Raw genomic sequence first — 25,112 nt, 5'->3', positions numbered from 1 at the left:
GATAGTTTCTATATACATCTGTCTTTTACTGTTAGAATGAAAATTTACAGGTAGGTATTACTATAATATGTCGATACATATGGTAGATATGTAAATTCAGATGTTTTCTTGCTCAAATTAAATTTTAATTATAAAATTCATTTGGAAACATTGGACCAAAGGGTCTAAGCCATTTTATGTATACTTAATATATTTTTCCATGTGTTTGACAGAAGTATGGCAGAGTGGGATAGCTTTCCTAATGAGCTGGAGGACAGGGACAGCTGCTCAGAGTCTGTGAAGTTTGATGCTCGATCAATGACAGCTTTGCTACCTCTGAGTAAGTAGGAGAAGGGTGGGAAACCCAGGGATGTTGTCCTTGGAGTTCTTGACATTATGTAAAACTACAGTCTTGAGACTCATTTTAAATGTGTATGAATGTCAAAATAATACTTAGCAGACAAATAGGCCTTTCTCTTTCTTGAGGGAGAATACAACATAAGCTTAATTGAAGTAAGGAAACATTACAATTGATTAAATTAACCCACGATGTTAACTGGGTTCTCTGATTTCCCAGACGCTGGACCAGGTCCTGGAGATGACTATCATCCTAGCACCATGAATTAGTATTTGAAAATCATGGGTGGTAGGTGTTTGTATTAGTTTCCTAGGGCTGACATAACCCATGATCACAAAACGAGTGGCTTAAAACAACAGACATTTATTCTCTCACACTTCCGAAGGCCAGAAGTCTGAAGTCAAAGTGTCAACAAGGCCACGCTCCCTTTGAAGGCCTAGGTTAAGAATTCTTTCTTGCCTTTTTCTAGCTTCTAGTGGCTCCTGGTAATCCTTAGCACCACACCTGGTTTGTAACGCCACCTTCATATGGTCTTCTCCCCTGGTGTCTTTATGTCCTCTTCGCATAGGACATCAGTCACTGGGTTAGGGCCCATCCTAATCCAGTATGACCTCATTTTAACTTGATTATCTCTATCTACAAAAACCCTATTTCCAAATAAGTTCACATTCACAGATACCCAGTGTTTTCAACGATATCTTTTTGAGAAACACAATTCGGTATATAACAGTGCTGAAACAGATGATTGTACAGGTTACCAGAAGACCTCAGAATAAGTAGTGTTTGGCTTTTTCTGGATAGGCCCTTTTAAGGTGTCAAGACAGAGGTGCTTTAATTCCACTAAGGCCTTAAGTACATTTTACCAGAGGATGGGGTGGGTGGGGAAGAAGTCATAGAGATACTTCAGTGAGAGGAAGCAGCAAATGCAAAGTTACAGGATCTTGCATGAATTCTTACATAGTAAAACCTGATATACCACAACTCCAAGGCATGATGGATCTTGTGTGCTGTGTTAACAACAGATGGGAGGATGTGGCACCAATGAGACAAGGAAAAAAAGGTAATAGAAAAAGCTTTTACAGGTGAAGATGTTGAGAGATTGAGGAAGGAGAACAGAGTCATTGAGAACAGAAAAAAAAGGCAAAAACACAAACACACAATTTTTTAGAGCTTTTAAAAGTCAGCATACAGAAGATTTGTGATTGTGAATTGAGGATAAAAGAGAAGAGGACTCAGGGTTTCAGGCTTAGTCAATCTGGCAGGTGGAATATCCCATCTTGCTAGTATTGTGGGTGGTTCTTTTTCTTTTTCCTTTGATCTTTTCTTGTTTTTTTTCCTTCTCTTTGTTGTCGTTTCTTTACTTCTTAAAAAATTTCTCTCCTTTTCCCTTTATTTCCTCATAGAATATTATTAAATAATGTCTGAACTCTTGTCTTTAATTTTGGGGTTTACTTGAGGAATTTTATTTTCACCCAGAATATATTCCCATATGAAACAGAAGGATAAATTTGTTCACATATGCTGGTATTAATATAAAAATTTATCAGCTAATGTCCCCAAATAAGATGAGCACAAGATGTGGAGGAAGTCACTTTTCCATGGATGCCTAGGGAATGGATGAGTAAGTCAAATGTCCACAGTGAAACGTGTATTGGCTTAATCTGTGATTGTTCCTTTCGCTTCCTACTGAATAAACAAGGACCTATTTCTTTTTCCTTTTTTATTTCAGTAGGCTTGGTAGTAACAATATAACTGCAGATTACAAAAATTTAATGAAATAAGATTAAGTTTTCTAACTTAGGTTGGACTTTTGTTTTTTAGATTCTAAAAATGGCCCTACCCTTCATGAGAAACTGAAGTCCTTCAAAACTGCACTGATTGCCCTTTATCTCTTCGTGTTCGCAATTCTCATCCCTATCATTGGAATAGTGGCAGGTACAGTATTCTAGAGCTCTGAAACCCAGCTGCTCCTCATGTGGAGTAGTTACTATAGAAGCAAAAAGAAATGTTTGCTCTTTAGTATATGGAAGATTCATCAGGTAAATTTCATATGACAAAGTGTTCCTCAAATTTATTAAATGAAAAAAAGAACAGCGTTTTTAACTTTATTAAGTGAAGAGGTAGAAAAAATGAAGTAGAATAGAAAAATTATAGAGTAAGATAAAAATATAGCTGTGGAAAGAATTAGACATTTTCAAAAGTATATTATCATCTGAAGTCCTGTGGACGTCTAGCAGTGGGTCACTAAATTCATGATAAGTATCCTGGTTGCCAGTGTTAAAATATGAACATGATTATTTACATTAACAGTGTCAACAATATAAAAACAAGCCAATTGGTGAGGTAAAATTCTTCTACACCTAGTATTGAGGGCAGAAAGAAATACTCTTGTAAATATTCAAAAAGAAAATAATGGTCTACACTTTAGTAATATCTTTACAGTTTATAAGACTACATGTTTCGTACAGCCATTTTTTAAAGACATCTTTAGAAATAACCTGATAGTGTCCCCTCAAAGAAAAAAATCACGACACTTTACTTGGGTTCAGCATAATGCTTTCCAGGTATATGTATTTGAAGAGTCGAGCTGAAATTTGGGATAGCTCTGAGGGTTTCCACAGGGGTACCTTGCATATAACTCAGTCAAATCTATACGTATTAATCCTCTCAGTAGTGCTTTTGATGTATTTGTTTGGCATTTGAGTTTATATACCTTGTAGTTCTCCCTTTTCTATGACTGGCAAAATAGACATATGCTCTAATAAGAGATAGGCTGCAAGTAAGGTACATTTTTATGTGAATATGAATTAGCTTAACAAGAAATTGCTCCTAAACACAAGGGCAAACCTCCTCTGCTAAGAGACGATCTAAAGGAATATTCCCAGAAAAAGCCAAAATTCTGCTAAAGAAGACATGTTAATAAAACAACAACAGTAACAGCAGCTATTATTGTGAGCACTTACTATGTTCAGACATTGGGCTATACATTTCTCACTGAGCAGCGAGAAATGTATATTCATTACCTAAATACACCTCTGAGTCACCCCTGAGCAGACATGCCCTTGCCCTCATTATCCGCAGGAGGAAACTGAGACTGTCCAGCAGTGGAGCTGGAGCTTCCCACCCATTGCATTCAACTTCAAACATCGATGATCTACTCTCTCCTAGTGTAATTGGGTTTTTCGCATAAAATAAGCGTGAACAATTAAAACAAAATAGAGTTGCCATAATTTTAGCCAGGAAAATATGTTCCACAGGTAAACATCAGCTCCTATTTTGGCTATTAAAAACAAAAAAAAAAAGAAAGAAAACCGAACCATGACAAACTAAACCAGTCAGTCAGTCAAACCAACCGCAGTTACTTAAGTAAAAAAACCTGATGTATCTGTCATGAAATTAACTTCCTGATGTACTGAGATTGTCTTTATGTTGTTTATATACATACTTAGCTGTAGTTTGAAAGGCATAACTGAAAGATATGTTATTGTTTATGGTTATTAGCTATAAGCCTGTTATAATTTGGGTAAATTCCATCCCCTTTATATAAACCATAGTCTGCAGAGCCAGCCCAAGAGTGCAGCTTCTTTCTAATAGGCTGTGCAAAATGTCTGTAAAGAATTTGGGGCTCTAACCAAGTTCAAAATCTCTCAGCTATTAGAAAATACTACCAAGTCAACACATTTGTTTCAGATTGACAGTGATTGATCTGAAGAGGTTTTGCTTACTAAAACTAAAACAGGTATCCATGAAGGCTGACAAGAAGTTAAAAATGTTCAAATCAAGTAAGTTCATGTTAGTACCCAAATCCATCACAGTTTGAAATAGATCTTACTGTGTCTATTACACTTGAATAATAAACAACTGACAGTCCATTTACAACTTTAAGTTATAGATCAGAATATTTTCCTGAAAAGGAACTAAAATTCAATGCATAATCACTACTTGATATCAAAAAATTGCAATTATAGACAAAATATATCCCTAAAATGATAGTAATCACATGGTTTTGGCAAATATGAACTGGTGGGTGAAGTAAAATGCTGTACACAAAAACTCTACTTAAATGTCATATTCAGAGAAAGATATTTCTGAGTTATAAAACCTACTCCATATACTCTTTTCCTAAAGAAGCTACTGGGTCACTGGTGTAGTATAACAACAGAATTATGTCTCTGGACAATAAAGTATAGTTCAGTATTAATCTATATAAATTGTTACTGAAATACTAAAGATTCTTTGGCTCAATATAAGACAGATTTTTGAGATTTAATAGATTCTATAGATTTATAGGAGAAGATACTACCAGCATGAAAGAGTAATTGTGATCCATAGAATCAAATATTACTCTTTCCTTAGGTCTCTGCACAGGCCATAAAATCTTGTCTCTTTCAAATGTGAAAAAAAAAAGTAAAAAAAATGCCATCTCTCCAATGATAGTGAAAGGAATAAATACTTGAAAATAGGAACTTTGGCATTTTTTACCTAGATTTCTGGTACAGACTTAAACATTTTTAAAGAAAGTAAGGATCAACTTAGTTTTCATTCAGATTTTGGGAATATAACCACTGTTGTGTTTTTAAATCTATAAACAAAATGTTGCCTTTATTGTTAATTCATGTCAAAATTGATGTCAAATAAAGACCCTTGGTCATATGGATCTTTTGTTGTATCACGTCTCTTTTATACTGTGAAAAAGAGTTGCTTTACCCATATAAAGTAGAAATTGTTTCTGGTGTAAGTAAAATTATATGGGTGAACACTTTGCCTAGTAAAATAAAGCTCAGAGATTACTGTGCTCATTGCAATATCAAACCTCCCCTCAATTTTTGATATTACACAGTATTAATTTCCCCTAGTTATTAATGTGCATATAGATATCTAAGTCACAGATAGAGAATCCAAAACATTAAAAATAACAAAAAAGCTGAAACTTATCAAATGCTTATTATATGCCAGAAAGCATTTTAAGCACATTACACATATTAGCTCTTTTCATTATTTAAACACTGACTATTATTATTCCATTTATATGGAAGTGAAATAGAAACATTGACAGATTAACTTTCCCAAGGTACAATTTATAAAGGGAAGAGCAAGAATTGCTAACAAAGGCTGTTCTAATCCAGAACCTGGAATCCTTTTTTTTTTTTTTAATTTTATATATTTATTTTTAGAGAGAGAGGAAGGGAGGGGGGAAGAGAGGGAGAGAAACATTGATGTGAGAGAGAAACATTGATCTATTGTCTCTTGCGTGCACCCCAACTCCCAAACTTGGGACTGAACCTGCAATACAGGCACATGCCCTGACCAAGAATCCAACCAGTGACCTTTCTCTTTGCAGGATGACACCCAACCAACTGAACCACACCAGTCAGGGCAGAACCTGGATTCTTAACTAAAAAAAGGAATAATCATCATAAAAGGAAATTTTTTAAGGAACAACTCTGAGTTTCAGTTGGTCTTCTTTTTGGAGTTACTCAAACATGCTTTATATTTAGTAGATGCTTAATAAATAAATCATATAACTGATGAATGCATGAATGAGGCTCTCAGTCCAAAAGTGGCTCCCCATGCTTAATTTAATAAATATGATAAGACCCTACTAAGAAATATAATTTTTGTCCAGTTTGTTGATAAATTAAGTATAGAATAATGCACACTTAAAATGTTCTCTGTTGTGGATCATTTCAAAATGTGGTCACACATGTTTTATAAAGTCAAATAAGCTAATTTTAAAGATAATGTAGGGAAATATGACAAAATATGTTTCTTTTCAAATTGAGATTTAATTGCATATAGTTTAATACTTATTCTTAATATAATAGTGTCTACAACAGCAACCATCATCAATGGCTCCTTTCAGTAAAGGTGGTAAATGTTTTCTCTGTAACTAAGATAACCTCTTTCCTGATTAAGGCACTTAAATTTGAATAGAATGTTTATGTGTGTCATCTGGGTGCCACGGGGTTTGCATACTTTATCTTATTCCTCCTCAGCACCACTGTTGAGACAGTTATTATTTGCAGATCTCTGAGGGGACCTAAGCAAGGAGAAGATAAGTAACTTGCCCAGAGTGCCCCGGCTAAGAGTGGGCAGTAGAGCTAGAGTCCAGAGCCAGGCAGCTGGCTCCTGTGTGAGCGCCAAGGGCTCATTTTTATAACAGGTACCCTGAGCTAATGGTGGAAACTAAATGCTTTTTTTTTCCATATGTTATCTCATTTAATTCTTAAAAATATTAAGCTGGTATTATTGCTATATCATTTTTTACTCAGAAAACTGACAGTTCAGGTATAGCTGATTTGTAGATATATTTTTAACTACAAATATATGAAGTTATTCTTATCATTGCATAATGGTAAACTATAAAAAGTATATACATTTAAACAAATATGAATAAGTGACTGATATAGATAGATAGATAGATAGATAGATAGATAGATAGAAAGAAGGTATAAATAATAAAGGTGGATATATGGGAAGACAACAAAATCTTAACCATTCATTGGTTAGTGGTAAAATAGTGTTTAATGTTTTCTTTATTGTGTATAATTATGTATTATTTTTATCAGCAAAGTTAATGTTTATTCTTTTCATTTTTTGAAACTGTAAACATATTGTTCTAGATCCTCTCAGAAGGATAATTAGCTTGTTTCGAGAATGTGTGTCTAGCTGGAAATATATATCAGCAGCTCTGTATTCCCATACCACTTAATAGAATTTTTTTCTTCAGGAAATAATTACTCACAAGGTTGTTTATCAAAACATTGAATATATTAGTGAGAACACAAACAAACTAATGTAAGGTGTTTGTTACATAAATTTGGTAGATCTATATGTAGAATACAATGTAGTTATTAAAATTCTTTTTATAAAACAATTCTAAGTTATATGCAAAAGTCTTTATAATATGGTATTAATTTAAAATATCTTCCAGATTATATATACAATATAAGCTTGCCTTTATAATAATAATATGATAGTGAAAACAGATTTGATATATGTATACCAAACTGTTAGCATTTAACTTGGGATGGAGATTTTAATGGTAAATTATATTTCCTTATTATTGTTTTCTAAATTTTCTACTATGAATATAAATTTTATAGTATACAAAGAGGAATCATAAAAATAATACTTTCTAAAATAAGAATATTATTTGCCCAATTTTTTTGCTCCACCAACTATAAATTAGGCCTATGTAAACTGAACAAGTCAGTTCTCTGCCAGCTTAACGATAGGATGAGAAAGAGGAACCAAATAATTTATTCATACAGTAGATAACGCTAGTACTTCTACTTTTACTACATATTTTGTCATCATCATCATTTATCTTGATAATAACTAATATATTCAACATGCTAACTTCAGACAGTCTGTAAAACTCATTTTATCCTAACAACAGACCTGAAGAGTAGGATGCATGCACCTTATAATCTCTCCTATTGGGAAAGTCAAATGCCATGGTCCAAAAGATTCTTATAAGCAGCACTTCAGGAAGAATGGCTTAATCCTGGAATAAATTCTAATGTAGAGTGGGAAGAGGAGACTGTCACCCTCTCAGCAATATGCCTTCTGTGTGGTTCATACATTGTCTATTTAAAATAAATACCTGATTTAGGAAAGCAGTCAAAATGTTAGAATGGAATGGAAAGGCGTGATATGGAATGGAATGGTACAGAATGCATTTCAGGAGACAGACCATGACTCTGCTTATTTTTGCTTAAATATGCAGCTCAGGTCCTAAAGTGGGAATGGAAGAATTGCACAGCTGGTTCGATTAATGTCAATGATACACCTCAGCATCTCAGTGGAAAAGGAAATGATAGTGAAGACATAAAGTTTCGAGAAGTTGTCACAGAAAACATGAGCAAAATGGAGAAGAGAATCCAGTATATTTCAGACACACAAGCCAATCTCATAGATTCAGAGCATTTCCAAAATTTCAGTGTGATGACTGATCAAAGATTTAATGATGTTCTTGCCCAGCTGAGTACCGTGGTTTCCTCAGTCCAGGAACATGGAAATGAAATAGATGAAATCTCCAAGTCATTAATAAGTCTGAATACTACATTGCTTGCTTTGCAGCTCAGTATTGAAACAGTGAATGGCAAAGTCCAGGAGAGTAAAATTAAACAACAAGAGGTAAGAGCTTTTGTATTGGAAGGTCACATGCTGACACTGAATTCATTTAGATCCTATCCCTTCTGACAAACAGGAAGACACATTGCAAATCCTGTTTGAACATCATCCTACCTACCTTGATTCCTTTGGTAATCTTACCAGGTCTCAAATAGATTTACCTAGTTCCTTTTCCTTTTTCCCCATTGGATATGGTCTCTCTTAAGGTATATTCTATAAAAAACAAACATGACTAAAACTTCAACACTTTTGAAAAATAATCTTCATATTGTAAAACATATAAGACCCAAGATTATAATTACTATGAAGCCTATAAAATTTCCATCATTAGCTTAAAAATATGGTGTCTCTTAGTAGGTTTTACTTGATAGACCCATTCTTAATTAATGAGCAAAGCAAAGATTGCTTAATTATAATGCAAAGAGAAGCCTCTAAAGTTACATCAGATTAAAACCAACTAAATTATTAACCAGAGAATAGACTGAACAAGTTAATAAAGAATATCCTACACATTTATTATTTGTAAGGTGCAATTGCTCAGAACTTTTGAGTTTTTACTTGGTCCCCGTCTTAAGGTGTCAGAAGACAATGGCATTGCTTTTTAAATGTGGGGATTCTGTGAACCTCATTCCAAAACCAACCTTAATATTCTGTTTCTTTTCCATGTCATATTTTCCAAAATCTGACTGTTGATGTTTTCTACATTGTTAATAAGTATCTAAGCCTATCAAATAGTATCGGAATACTGGGCCATGAGAGGTTAGAGACAATGCACAAAGAAGAAACTGTCCACAGGATTGAAGAATATTGGAGACAGAGGAAAAGAAAATGTCCTTTTTTTGGAGTAATAGTGATTAAGTTGGAGGAAAAGAGGGAGGATCAGAGAAGCAGTGAAACAGGGTGAAGAGAGAGAAAAGCTAAAACACATGGAACAACAAGGACATATTTGATATCGGCCCAAAGCCAGCAGAGACTATTGAATATTTATGAACCCACATAAATGAGGAGTTGAAACCAAATTGGAAATGTGATAATGAATGAAAATAATCAAAATCTGGTAATAGTGACCTATTTGAGTTCGGATCGATTACACTTGTGTTTTGGAACACAGAAATATGTTTTACAAACATCTATGTTCACTATTCATTTTTACCATATTGTATGGAGAAATGCCAAATAGTCAGCGCAGGAGGAGAGAGAAGGCAGAGATACCCTGATTTAGAACAAGTTTTTGGGTGAGGGAGGGCATGGGCCCAGCAGCGAAAACCAAAACGCCTCTGTGCTTGAGTAAGTGCCTTTGAAAAGGCAAATCTGGGTGAAGGTTCGTTTCTTGTCAAAGGTTTTACGCCCTCACTGCCTTGACTCTCTCACCTCCTCTTTCCCAGTCCAGTCAAGGACAGTGTGGTTTTCACTTCATACCTGGATTAAGCAACTAATGTACTACGGGTTCATCTCTATGTTGTGCAAATGGGAAATGAGACTCTCTCAACTGTTAAGCATAGAAGTACTTAGAAAAGTCTAAAGCTTACCATGAAAAGAGAACATGTGATAAAAGGGAGCACAAAGAAACAGAAAACATTGCCAGAATAGATGAACAGGTTTGCTCCATCAAAAAGAGAAGGGCCAACATCCAAAGGAGAAAGAGTTGAAAGAAAATGTAGGAAAGAAAAATATCATCAAAAACTTTGACCTGATAATTAGCCTTATCATAGCTCGAAAACCAAATGAAATAATAAGTATTATGTGTCTGCTCTTACTCTGCAAACTTTACTGGTGGTACATAGTGTTTGGGTTCAAAATGAAGTCACTAATGTGCAATTAGTAAGATTTTAAAATGGCATCATGTATTTGGAAGGCAGTGTTAGAGTACTGAACAAAAAATTTAATATTTAGTCTTTTGATCAGATTCACTTTCAGGAAGCTGTCTCACAGAAGCACCATGTAAACATATGTATAACATGTTCATTATAGCATTATTTGAAGTTGTAAAATATGTGTGGCTCAAAACTATCAATAGGAATCAAACAAATTATAAAATACACACAATATACATCCACTAAATTATTAAAAATAAGGCAGGATCTAGTATTTTAATAGATAAATATATTATTTTTTATGCTTAAAGTGAATTTATTTAATATTTAAATAAATACCTTTGGCCTTGGAAGGGGTCAAAGAACTATAAAAATGACCCACATCATACCATAGACTGCTCCATGCTGGGCACTTATACCTGGGGGTAGACCCAGGTTTTGAGGGACAATCCTTAAGAAAAAATAATATGAAATTATAAACAGAAAATGAGGCACAAAAATAAATATTTGGCATAAGGGGAAAAGCATAAAATTTTAACTTTTTTTAAAAGCTGAAAAATATGAACGTTATACAATGGAGAAATATTATATAATAGTTTACTTACTTACCTGACGCACCACTACGATATATTTTTTTTTCTATTTCATGTTTTGTAATTGAATTTATTGGCCTAACATCGGTTTGCAAAACCATACAGCTTTCAAGTGTATAACTCATTCGAACACCATCTGCCTCTTCCCCGTCCTTGGCCCACCTCCGCCTAGTCCTCGCCCCCTTTTCTCTCTGGCTTATCACCGCGCTGTTGTCTGTGTCTGTGTGCTGTGTATGTTTTATAGCTAATCCCTTCACCTGCTTTCATCCAGTCTCCGCTCCCTCCTCCCTCTATGCCAGTGTTTCTATTTCATTCTTCAGTTTATTTTGTTCATTAGATTCCCCATATAAGTGAGATAATATGCTATTTGTCTTCCTCTGACTGGCTTATTTCACTTAGCATAATAATCTCCAGGTCAATCCATGCTGTTGCAAAAGGTAAGATTTTCTTATTTTTCAGGGCCTCGTGGCATTCCATTGTGTAAATATACCACAGCTTTTTCATCCGCTCACTTACTGGTGGGCACTTGGGCTGTTTCCAGATTATTTACAGTATTATTGTAAATAATACTGCTATGAACATAAGGGTGCTTATGTGCTTTTAAATTAGTGTCTCAGGATTATTTAGACATATTCCTAGAAGTGGATTCACTGGGTCAAAAGGCAGTTCCATGTTTAATTCTGTGAGAAAACTCCATGCTGTTTCTCAGAGTGGCTGCACCTGTCTGCATTCTCCCCGACAGCTCCCTTTTCTCCCCATTCTCACCAGCACTAGTTTTTTGTAGATTTATTAATGACAGCGCATTGTGGTTTTAATTTGCATCTCTTTGATGGCTAGCGGATGTCAAGCAGTTTTTCAGATATCTATAGACTATCTGTATGTCCTCTTTGGAGAAGTGTCTATTCAGGTCCTTTGCCCATTTTTTAATTGGATTTCTGGTGTTGAGTTGTGTATATTCTTTATATACTTTGGGAATTAACCCCTTATCAGATGTATCATAGGGGAGTATGTTCTCCCATACAGTGGGTTCCCTTTTTCATTTTGTTGATGCTTTCTTTTGCCGTGCAGCTTTTCAGTTTGATGTAGTCCTATTTGTTTATTTTTTCCTTTGTTTCCCTTGCCCTAGGAGATATATCAGCACAAATATTGCTCTAAGAGGTGTCTGATATTTTACTGCCTATGTTTTTTTCTAGGATTTTTATGGTTTTGCAACTTACAGTTTAAGTCTTTTATCCATCCTGAGTTTATTCTTGTGTATGGTGTTAAGTTGGTGGTCTAGTTTTCATTTTTTTGCATGTACCTGTCCAATTTTCCTGACATCATCTATTAAAGAGACTATTTTTACTCCATTATATTCTCTTACCTCCTCTGTCAAATATTAATTGACCATAAAGCTGTGGGTTTCCTTCTAGGCTCTCTGTTCTGTTCCATTGATCTATACACCTGTTCTTATGCCAGTACTGAGCTATTTTGATTACAATGACCTTGCATTATAGTTTGATATCAAGTATTGCATATTCTTAATATATTATTGAGTAAAAAATAAAAGCACGTCACAGATCAAACAAGTGGGATATCTTTTGTTCACAGTCTCTCTATATATGCATGCAGGTATAAAAATGCACACAAAATATATATAATTATAATTGAAAACAAATAATGAGACCTCAAATACAGAGGCAATAAAAAAATAAAAGATATTGTTAATATGCTAGTTGAGATTGTATTGAATATGAAAAGCTATCCTGAATGTTAATTACCACTGAGAAATATGGCATTCAACTTTTTTATTGCTGTAAAACAATTTAATATTTAAATGTACCAAATTCACAGAATTGGAATACTATGTTTCTACTATAAGTATAGTATAAAAAGTTTATTTCAGATGAATTAAAAACTATATAATAAATTTTTAAAAATTATTTTATTAGCATTTTGACATCTTTATATTTAGGAATAGGAGAATAACTTAGATATATTCAACTAATTGGTTGGGGGCACTACAGAAGGTAAGAAATTTCAGCCATTCAGTCAAAGAGGAAATGCTTCAAAACCAGAGTTACTGTCTTAAAACATTTTTCTAATTTTTGTATTCTTATTCCATAATGTTCCTGTTATATTATGTGGAATTTTTTAACCTGGATTCCAGGGTTTCTTAAACTCACATATTTCATAAATAATTGTGTAACAAAAATTGCGGATGCTTGCTTATGTTTCACAGGAGATGAGTAAATTAGAAGAGCGTGTGTACAATGCATCAGCAGAAATTATGTCTATGAAAGAAAAATATGCACATTTGGAACAGGAAATAAAAGGGGAAGTGAAACTATTGAATAACATCACTAACGACCTCAGACTGAAAGATTGGGAACATTCACAGACACTGAAAAATATCAGTATAATTCAAGGTAAAATATCTTCTCATTCTTCCAGAAAATGACATATTAAAATGTACTTATGTACGCTGAGACTTGTTCTTCTAAATCCTATGACTTAAAATAGTTTTGAGCATATATTTACTACAGTTATCTAGAGGAAGAAACCTCCAGATCCTATTAAGACATGGTAAGATAACAATATCCTGGTGTCCTTGAAACAGAAAGAGATAACGTAAGATGAAATCTCCCTTAATGTCTAATGAGCCATTATTCCAAATATCCTGTATTACGAAACACCAAAAGAGGTTTTCTGTAAGGCACAAAGTTTTCTACCTGTTCGTAAATCAAGCTTGTTAATTGTCTTTTCCAAAACTTCCAGATCCTTTCTTATGTCTTACCCTATTTTATTATTAATTCAAAAGGACTTTGAATTCTCAAAAGAAAAACCCCAATGAATTTGTCAATTACTTTCTTGGTTGTTTGTAAAACAAGTTGATTTGCATATTACTGGTTTTTAAATTAATACACATATATATTTCACACTTGCTTCTATTTATTTACCTTTTTAGTTTTTTCCATACTTTCAACCTTTTGGTATCCTTTTGTTTAGGTTTGCCTCTTGTAAACAAGTTTCAGAAGACTATATATAGTACATTTCGTTTTCAGTACTCACAATTTCTTAAAATTAAATAATGTATATTTATAGATATATACATAGATAATGAGAATGATTGCTTTTAAAATGCAAGGAAATGAGGTACACAGAATTCATATTAATGTTTATCTCTGAAAAAAAAGTAGATGAATGAGACCTGTGAGTGCCTAGATAGATACCTATTTTTTGTGTTGTGATGTTGCAGGGATGTTTTCTTTATTATTGTGCTTTATAGCCTACTTATGTAGAACACATTGTATGTATCCTTTAATTATTACATTAAAACAAATGATAAAGACAAATTTGAATTAATCAGCTTCCTCACTTACAATCAGACAACCCCACTTTAGATTTCAAGTAAAGATCCCAAAATTTACAAATTCAAAACCAAACCCTTAACTCTTGACCATCCCGCACACATCTACCCCCAAATCTGTTGCTTCCCCAGTCTCATGGGGGAGCTGTACCATTGTCCAATTTGTTTCTCACTCCAACATCTTGAAAGCTATCTTTGACATTTCTCTTTCCCTCACTGCCTACATCCAATCCATCTGTGAGTCCTGTTAACTCTTCTTGCATTTAATATTTCTAATAAAACTCCTTTTCATTATCTCCTCTGCTTCTATTCTGATTTAAGCAACCGTATTCCAGTTTGATGTAATACATCAGCTTCCCAATTGTTCTCCCTGATTCTATTCTTGATCCATTCTACATAATGCAGAGAAAAAGAATGCTATCAAAAAATGTCATCAGATTTCTTCTCTCGCAAGCTGAAGACCCTCGATGTCTTCCTATTAGACAGGGAAGAAGATCTAGACTCTTACTTGGTCTGGCATCCATCCACTTATTTGCCCTCATTTTCTAATTGCCCCCCTGGCATTCCTCTGTTTGGCTTGGACATCTGAAAGAATGACGATGTTGCTATCCTCAATGTGCACTAGGTTCCTTCTCCCTGTCTTGAAATGTTCTTCTCTTACATCACCACTCCTTCTTGGTTCCATTAAAAACCATGTTTTTTAGAGATCATTTTTCCCTTGCACATTCTCATTCTTCTCCCCATCTGCATATCATCATTCGCTGTAACTTCCTGGAAGTACTTACTGCTACAGAGAATCATTTCCCATGTTCAGTTGCTTATTTGTTTACATGTATCTTCTCCAATGGAATGTGAGCTCTGGGAAGTGTGATCTCACCCCTCTTGAGTATCTGTCCATATGTAGGCCCTGTTAGGGCACCTGATATAGAGTGGGTGAGCAATTAAATGTGTGTTGAATGAATTAGTGAAACCAGTACTTTTGTTTCTTCTCATTCTTAGTACTTTCTTGTTAAGTTACACTTTGTAATTGGCAGTATCCTTCTTCCAGTTTTCCTGGATAGAAAATGTAATTGTTTTTATTCTTTCTCCCAAGGCTACCATTAGTTCTTATGTTCTATGATCTCTGTTCCCTTGTTACTTCTTTATATTCATGGGTGAGCCCTTTTTATCACTTCTCTGCCCAACTATTGAAATAGTCTTCCAATCATTTCCTGTCTCAACCTCTCCCACTATAATTCTTTCTGCATTCTTGTTAGAATGCAGCATTCCTGAAGGGAAACCTTCAGGATTGCAAAAAGCATTTTGTTGCCTCCCTATTAGACATATACTTCTCTCTTTGCCACTCAAGGTTTCTTTACTGTTTTTGAATACCTAATGCCCTTACTTTTCCCTTTTTGATACATAATAATTCAATTGACTTTACTGTGATTCTAACATACCAAATACTTTTTATGTCCTGCCTCACGTCTTTTCCTTCACTTGAAGTACCATCTTCCCTCTTCTCTTAATATCTAAAAGTATCTAGCAATCATTGCCCACCTAATATGTGACCTCTTACATGAAGCCTTCTCTGGTTCCACCACCGTAATAGTCTTGCTTACATTTATATCTGGTTTTATACTGAACATGAAGTATTTTTTTTCCACAGGAGAATTCTTAATATGGTTGTCATATCTGAAAGTATCTCATACTAATTTCTATTGAAATGTTACATCTTCTTGGAAACATTCAGTTCCTTAAAATGAGGGACTATTTTTATATTCTTTATAGCATCTAACCATAAAATGAACTTACAGTAAGTATTTATTAAACTATAACCCAGAGAGACATATTGTATAAATGGAGTCCTTTTCACTTGTGGGTTATAGGATCAATATTATTACTTTCTGTTCCTCCTTTTTATATTAGCAATTGCTAAATAACAGTTAAGATAAAATAGATAGATATTTTAATACATTTCTCAGATAATTTTCATAATTACAATCTAAAGGACTAAATTGTTGAAGCAGTAAAGCAGAGTTTGGTGGTGAGTTGGGGCAACATGATTTAAAGAAACAAAGTTGGTAAACATTGAGGAAGAACATTAAGAGACATAAAATATATGTCTCAGTGACAAAAAAGATAGCATTATGTTCATTTGGAAAATGTTTAATGTACTTTTCTAGTATCCAATATATATATTTCATGGTAAAGAAGAAGAATAAGCAATTGATGGTATTTAAATTTAGAGATTTGTGTGCAATTAATTTTTGGAATTAAAAAGTAGATTGTGTCTTTAGCCACTATGAATAAAACATATAATCATATAATCTCAGGAATAATGGAAGAATAGGTGTCAAAAATGAAGTCAATTAAGTTTGGAATAGTATAGCCTAGGATGTCAGGAAATAAGGTTCTAGTTCTTGTTTTACCCAATTAGCTTTAAGACCTTGAACAATTCACGCTCTCTGACCCTCTATAAGTATATTTGACTAAAGTCTTTAAGGCCTCTTCCAGGTTGAATCTAAGTCGGTAAGCATGAAAACTGGAAGAATACAAGAAAGGGGCAGGTTTAAGCAGGAAGAGCCTAGAATACCTGACAGATTTTTATGATGATCTAAACATGAGGCAAGATTGAGAACAAAGTAAAAAATGTATGATCATAATGAGTAGGACAAGAAGCATAGCTCTGTAAATGTAGGCAGATATTGTTAGTGCTATGTTATCATCTGAGCATTTTAAACAAAAATATGCTTGGATATGCTTTGCAGCAAACTGTATAATGCTAATCTATGATATTCATGATTACTGAGTATTCTAAATCAGTACATATCTGAGGCTATGTAGAAATCTGATTTTCTTTTTAAAAAATTATCATAGGGAAGGAGCTAGAGTGGATTTTGTATGCATGTTTTATAGAGATCTGTTCATGGAAAATTATTGCTATAGCATGTATGAGTTATTTCTCTAACTCCACAGTTAGGAGGTATTCAAGATGAAGAAAAAGTAGTGTGAATTCTTATGGCTTTTTGAACTAGAACAAATCGTCCATTTTGACCATTATTACTCTAGTTTCCTTTGATGTATGTTAGCAAGGGAGCTGACAGGTAACACTATTTCCATTTGATGCTCAGAGGTGGCTAGTGATGTGGCCAGGAAACAGAATTTTGAGAGGCTAAATAGTAATTCAAAACAAAGAAGGTGACTTCAATAGGCTCTTATTCTCCTAAGTTAAGGTTCTTGATTCTTTTTTCTATAACATTACAGAATAGATTGCTATATTTCTTTATGGTTCAGATGGAGATACATAATACATAAACCAGTAAGTCAATCAGATAGACAGATATAGGTATAGATTTTCTAAAAGCAGCCTGAAGGAAATCTGGGGTTGAAATGGAAATAATCCTCTCAGACCAGATTTAGAAGAAGTTCAGCCACAGTCCAGCTGCAGGGTGATGTGCTCGGTAACACCAGCGGGCACAGCGAGGAGAGCCCTTTCGGTAGGCAGCATGATAGCGTTATATTGACAATGTTCTCAAAAGTTCTGTGCCAGAAGCTAAGAGAAAAGGGATTTGCGTCTCTACTTCCATCTGCTCAAACTATCTAAGACACTAACAACATTTATGGAGATGCTTCTCACATTTTGGTCTTAGCAGTAGAAGGGAGGTAACAATGGCTAAAAATAAAACATAATATACTGACTGAGATTGATGTTATATGAAGAACAAAATAACAATAAAAAATTAACATCTAATATACCTAGTTAGAACTCTTTAAAGGAAACATTTTCCTGGTTCCCTTACTTTGATAGTCTGACACCTGGTATGAGGCTTTTTGTTCTTATTCTTGTTGTTTTAGAAATAACTTGATTATTCTTCAAATTATTTTTTTTCAGTTGCAGTTGACATTACATATTATATTAGCTTCAGGTGTACAGTATAGTGGTTAGACACTTACGTAACTTATAAAGTGATTCCCCCAATAAGTTTAGTACCCACCTGACAACTATACACAGGTACACATTCCTATATTCCCTAATGCTGTACTTTACATTTTTGTGACTATTTTGTAACTGCCAATTGGTATCAGTTTTTTTATACAAAAATAGGGGAATTTTTAACTCAGAATTTTATAAAATAACATGTATTTGTTATGGTTGCACTAATGCTCTAACACTAGAGCTGTATACAGTTACATATGTAGTTATATGCAAAATAACTGAAAGGCAATTAGTGATTATGAGTTTCATTTCTTACTTGCTAAAGACATGGCAAAAGCTGTTAATCTAGAGGCTAAGATCCTAGATCTAGTCTGTATGTCCCTAGTTCTGTCTCACACATTCTATTTTTTCCTGGAATGCCTGTGTCTTGCTTTAGAGCCTGAATTACTAAAGCAAAGTTTTTGCTTGTCTGCTTAAAAAAAAAACAAAAACAAAAAACAGAAAAACCACCATCCTTGGGTACTGTGAACTTGCTTCCCTTCAATTTGCTCAGTGAAACTCAGGCTGAAAACTGAGTCTTTCCTGTCTTGCTTGCTGCCTCCTTCATCTCTGTGCAGAGTCAGCTGCTATGTTCATGGTGTGGAAGTTAAACTCTCCTTGTTGGGAAGAGCATTTCACCTGGAATAGGAGATGCACACAGATTCCCACTGATATAGAACCACATTTCTTGTGCAACACCTAAATATATGTTTCCAACATTAAGCTATAGCTTAGGAGAATTAGCTAGTTAATACCCAGTAGTATATAGTTTACATGATAATTATGTGAAAACCTGTGCAACAAATAAAACAAACACACAAATACAGGAAAAATGTACTAGTTGTTCTCTTAAGATGACAGAATTATAAATTACATTTTTTCTCATGTCTTTTCTAGGCTTTTATATTTCCTATAATAGGTAGAGTTGTTTTTGTAATGAAAACACAATAAAACATTACTGTCCAATGTTGCATACACAGAGAAAGGGACAATGTACCATTGAGAAGAACAATGATATCTTAAAAATTGAGCAACCATGAAAGGAAGGTTCTAAAAACCCAAGTTAGAACTTAAAAAATGGAACAGATCAGAAGAATAGAGAGAAGCAGGGACAAGGACTCCCAAAGAAACAGAGAAAATGGATTGAATATACTTACTCATGAGACAATCTTTATTTATGTGGCCACCTCTTAGAATTCTTCAGTTGTTACATCTCCCAATCTAATTAGAATTTGTAAACAAACAGCTCTAACCAGTGAAGCTAAATATGGTTGTATGTTGTCCTTGGGCTACGTATGTGGCTGAACCACAGACGTTGAGGATGCCTCTTTTAAAACATTACTGTTCGATTATTCTATGATACAAACAAGTTTGTCTCTTCCTTTTGGAGCTGAAAAGAAAATTGTTTGCTGTAAATGTAGGGAATAATACTTGCCCTGTGCACTCTGTGTAGAAGAGGGAATACTCGTAGGACATCTTTAGGTTCTAAAGGCATGCTCAGTCCCATCATTCTAAAGAAGTGGCTGCATATCATGTAACTGTTTTGCTGGGAACATAAAATTCAAATGACTCAGTCAGGGTTGATCTAACTCAGTACTCAGAGACACCTGGGAAATTGTGAAGCCAAGTAGTCCAAATTTTCCCCGTAACCCCTTCAACTTGTTTTAGAATATCTATATCTATCTAGGGATTCTACTTAATATTTTACTTGAAAAAGGATTCCCTTACTCTTTTTCACCTGTTTGCCATTCCCTGCATCTCTCCCACTCACCCAGAATTCTTTTTCATCTCATTCTATGAAATGTTCAAAATACCCTTCAAATCCCACTCTCTCTAACAAAGTGTTTTCACATTGCTACTCACGCTGATCTGAATCTAACAAATAGATGAGTTTGTCACTTTCAAATATAGAGTTTTGGTTGTCTACTACATGTGGCTTAGTTTCCCTTGACGGTATCACTCATAAGTTATGTTTTACTTACACATTTTCCACATGGCATCAAACTCAATATAGTAAAACCTGCCCAGTAAGTGCGCAACACTAATGTGGGTTTGTGCCATCTTTGATTCAGTGTCTCTTCTCTGCCCCCAGGTTCTGGGAACCTAGAAAAGTTCTAGGGACACATAAATATTTATACACAATTAGGTTGTCTAATTTAGGACTATGCAATCCTTGTAAGTATAGGACATTGCACTACTCAATAACAGAGCATGCCTCTATTTGGGAAGATCAGTCATTCATTCTGTGTTATTATGTAACAAAAGACTTTCGTTTTACTTATACAATTGTCTTAACAAATGACAAATGCATTTTACTTCTGCTTTAAAACTATGATCAATAATTGTAATTTATTTTTTTAAAGGTCCCCCTGGACCCCCAGGTGAAAAAGGAGACAGAGGTCTCAATGGAGTACCTGGACCTCCAGGCAGTCAAGGCCCAGTGGGTACGGTAGTAGGAACTATTTATTCAAACTTACTCATACACTACAGGGCTATGTAATGCCCATCTATGTATGTGTGTAGGGGAAGGAGCTAGTTGATTATTTCCCTTTGGGAAGTGTGTGTGTGTGTGTGTGTGTGTGTGTGTGTGTGTATGTGTGTGTGTGTGTGAGTGTATGTGTGTGTGTGTGTGTTTGTGTGTGAGTGCACACGCGCGCGCATGGAGGGGCATATCGCGCGCATTGAGGGGCATATTACCTGTCCCAGCAGCCTCATCACTCTAATGTGCTGGGCAGCAAGAGCTGACTCTGGAGAAGGTTAAAGGCTTTAGCCAGAGCAACCACATGAGGTTGTTCACAAAGCTCATAAATCTGGGGAGTGCTGTCTGTGTCACAGACTGCAGTCAGTGTATGGCAGCGATCTAGCTTTAGATCACACGAGGAGGAGAATATGAAAACCGTCTTCGTGCAGAATACATTTGCAAGTTATCTGGTTTTTAAGATGCAAAAGTTATACAGTGATATAAGTCAAAGGGAAATTGGATTAGATTCCTTCTGTAGGCCTTAAGGGAAATGTATCTGCATAAGCCCACAAAATCCAAATGTAAAGACCAACTAGAATGTGATTTATTTTCACCTTTGTTGTCAGACTTTGTATTTTACTTACAGCAGAATTGTTTCCAGCTATTTTCCCTGTCTATGTTGTAATCTTGAAAGCAATATTTTGAAAGAAGATAATAGAAGACAGAAAAGGAGAAAGAGCAAAAACCTTCTTTGCTCTCAAGAAAATTAAGAAGACAACAATAACATGATTGTCATGTTATTCTTGGCTAGAAATCAAATACCTCACATGCTTTTTGAAAATAGGGAGTATATTGCATGGTCTAATTATAACTCGAATGGTTTGTGCTGACAAAAAGTATCTAAATACCATGTACTTCATCTTATTTTTTCTGTTTTTTATTATATAAAATGTTCTTTCTGATCAATGTATTGACTAGCCCAGGTTACATGAGAAAAATAATTTTTAGAAGTGAAAAGCATGAATTTAACAGCTGTCTAACCTTTGTATAGTTGTGTTTTAAAAGCCAACATATAAAGTTTACATTAAAAAACTTTTAAAAATTAAAGAAAAAAGTGTGTGTGTGTGTGTGTGTGTGTAATGGGTTGTTTGTATGTCTTTGAATGTACTGTGAAGTAAGATTCTTTATTCGGAAAAGTCTTTCTATTTGACAAGCATTCAGCAGATAATAATGGTGCATTAATGTCATGAGCAGGTGAAGTAACCAGGATTGTCAGCTGCTAGACCTGCTGCTGTCAAAGGTCTGCCAGCTCCTCCATTATGAAATGCAATTGTCAAGGCTTTATAATTCAGCTATAAAACTCTATACATATATAAAAGTCTGGACTGGGCCACAACCTGCCATGCAAAACTTCATCTGGGAGCATCTTTTGCAGCTGAACTAGGGACGTATGAAATATAAAGAGGGATTTAAGAGCTTTAGCTTTAGTTAATACCATACAGATGCCATTGTAAAGCTGCTTTGTTTCTTGTAGTGAGGGTTTAGTCTGTTGCTCTTGGTACTTGCTCATTTATACAGGTATGCGTTATCCAGGCCCTCATAAAAGAAAGATTTTATTTGTTAGGGTGATAAATGGGCTCTTTCGGGTGACTAGGTCACCGCTGGGTTCGGTGCACTGCAGCCTTGTTTTCAGGCATCCCAATGGATTCTTCCTGCTTAGTTGCTGCATTCTATTTCATTCTCTGCCAAATCGCGCAACTGCCCCATACTTAGAACTGGAATAAGGAAGCTCTGAGTATATGATGGGGCATCAGGATAATGCTACTTCCTGATTTGGGCAAGTTCATTAAAACCCCACCTATGTATCTAATTAAACCCTCTAAACTCAGCTTGATAAAGTCAAAGCCATCTAGACTCACAAAGATGTTACGAAAATCTGAGATGCTTAAGTGGTTATGCTAATGGTCTTAAATAATCAATATCATCACAATTCTTACTCATGTACAAGGTACATATTATGCTAAAGTATGTTTTACCTCAAAATGATATATTAGACATTTATTTCAGAGTCATCTCCTTGGAATTATGCCAGGGAGAACGATGTATCACTTGAAGGAATGTTAATTGAGCCCTTTCCCTGTGCCTGATGCTGTGCAGGGCTCTGTGGATTCCATGCATGAAATACAGAAGTTTCTGTATCCCAGAATATACAGAACAATAAATAATTACATAAGGGTGATGAATGTCATGACTGAGGACTCTGGATCTCATCTGAGGTCCTTCGGGGACCACTTGTAGGGTTATTCCCCCATGACAGCAATGCTTCAAGGAACAACTCCTTAATTCCTACATGTACTTGTGCTGCCTGTAGGCTATTTAGTGGAGTGTTTTTGTCCCCTGTGGGGTCACAGGGTAGCCTGACCTGTACACACAGAAGGTACCATCTTCATAAGATTCCTTGAGAGGGAACCCAAGACTCCTTTGGCTGCAAAATTTTAATCATCAGCAGGTGCTGTTAACTTTTCTTGCATAACTTGTATTTTCCACCATAGGAATCATGTCTCTGGAGAAGAAACAAACTCTATCATACCTGTTGATATTGGAGTACAGGAACTATATTTTAGTAGTCTTTATATTCACGTATGTCTTTCCCACCCCAGAGAGACCAAGAAAGGCCTCTCCTCTGGCTCCCTGGGCAGTGCTTGCTCAGATACACATTTGAGTAAGGAATGCTGTGCCAATGAATCCAAAAAGTCACTGCTAACTATATATATATATATTTACTATATATATAGTTAATAAATATATATATTTACTATACATAAATAGTAAATATATATTAATATGTATATATTTAATATATATAGTTAAATAAAACTAAATGTAGCAACTTTGACCAAGAGCTGGTGAAAATAATGATTGTATTACTAAGAAGGAAGAGGGGGTGAGAAGGAGAGGAGCCAACTTAAGGCATTTGTCATATGGGAGACACTTTTTCTAAATGTTTTATATTAATTAGCTCTTTTACTCATCATATCAAACTTATGACATAGGGACAAATAGTACACCATTTAAATGGCTTGCCCAAGATCAAGCTGCAGCTGGTAAGTGGCAGAGCCAGGATTTGAACCCAGATGGACACGATTGCCCAGTCCGTGTTCTTAACCAGTCTGCCAGAACCCAGAAAGAAGCCCAAATGCAGAGCTGGGCTCCCAGGACATGTGAATAATTATCAGACCAGCCTTAGAGAAGCGGCTGGATCTCTCGCCTTCTGTTCCTGCTTCTATAAAATGACAGATTTCAGCTGGATGATGCGTAAGGCCCCTAGAAACCCTCACATTTCATAGCTGAGATTCTGTGCAAAATGCACTTGTGTTGCCTGTGGATTCGAGGCAGGGGCCAGACCCTTCCCCCTTGATGCAGATTATTGCAGAAAATCAGCTAATTGCCACCTGAAAGGCTCAGAGAATCTGGTCTCTTGGAATAAAATTCAATAGCGGTGCTTATATTCAGGGGTCACATTTTCAAACATCATTAAACAAACTACTCACATAACTCTGTGGACTAGATAGAATCTGCTTAAACATCTCCCATAATAAAAGCCTAATAATGGAGTAATTTCTAGTATCACAGTGCTTCATTTATGGATTCTTTATTCACCTATTGCAAATGCAGCATAAACCGTGGTTGGACAGCTGCTTTCTGAATATCAGTATGACGTACCCTTGGACCCATCTTTGGAGAGACTCTTTCTGATCTCCCGAGGCATTCTCTATTACATTTCTTTTTTTTTTTCCTAAAATTTTAATCTCTATAATTACTTTCAGTATTTATTTGTTAACTTTCTTACCACCTGTCTCCGCATTGGAAGATCTATTTGGATAAGAACCTTTGTAACTCCAGGAATGTACATGGACTAAAACAGTATGCTTGCTCAATACATTTTTCTTGCAGTAATGGAGAAAATGACAAAAATGGGTGTCAACAGTGAGTGGCATCCTGTAAGTGGAGAATGTTCTAAGATAAAGAAATGAGAAAGTTCAGAGTCAGTGTTTTTATTTGTTAATTTGAGTGACAGATCCTAAGAATTGCAAGTGCAAAGGTCTAGCTGCCTTGCCTAGATATTGAAAAAAGGTATAAATCTTAACCTATCAGCCTGTTTTGAGCAATGATGTTAGGTCTTTATTTGGCTGTATGCTGTGAAGTTTAGCTAATATATACTACAAAGTGTATACAACTATATATACATATTATATATACAATATATCCATACACATACAAAATAACAAATACTGAGTAATTAAATTAAATGGAGATGTCCTGACTTTACTAATATTTATAAACATAATTGATCAGTTTATTGCCTTTGATATCTGTTTACTATCTGTTAGGATCCAAATTTTACAGTAGACTGAATAACATTTCTTAACTACTTAGAATAATACACTTCTTAAATTGAAT

At 34.9% G+C, this 25,112-nt stretch overlaps 1 protein-coding gene across 1 annotated transcript in view; it reads left to right on the top strand.

Annotated features, from left to right (window-relative positions):
- MSR1 (macrophage scavenger receptor 1) overlaps positions 1-25,112 on the top strand; it is a 64,015-nt gene that overhangs the window by 8,335 nt on the left and 30,568 nt on the right. Inside the window, exons 2-6 of the mRNA XM_054566101.1 lie at positions 213-319; positions 2,159-2,272; positions 8,070-8,479; positions 13,105-13,291; positions 20,554-20,634. Of these exons, the coding sequence (XP_054422076.1) occupies positions 217-319; positions 2,159-2,272; positions 8,070-8,479; positions 13,105-13,291; positions 20,554-20,634 (895 nt within the window). The 5' untranslated portion in view covers positions 213-216. The remainder of the gene's footprint in view (positions 1-212; positions 320-2,158; positions 2,273-8,069; positions 8,480-13,104; positions 13,292-20,553; positions 20,635-25,112) is intronic.

This window comes from Pteronotus mesoamericanus, unplaced genomic scaffold, assembly GCF_021234165.1.
Source record: "Pteronotus mesoamericanus isolate MK-2021 breed Mesoamerican mustached bat unplaced genomic scaffold, CSHL_Meso_final contig_169, whole genome shotgun sequence".
NCBI classification, from domain to species: Eukaryota; Metazoa; Chordata; class Mammalia; order Chiroptera; family Mormoopidae; genus Pteronotus; species Pteronotus mesoamericanus.
The sequence above is the reverse complement of the archived record's forward strand: the minus strand, read 5'-3'. Positions and strand labels throughout refer to the sequence as shown.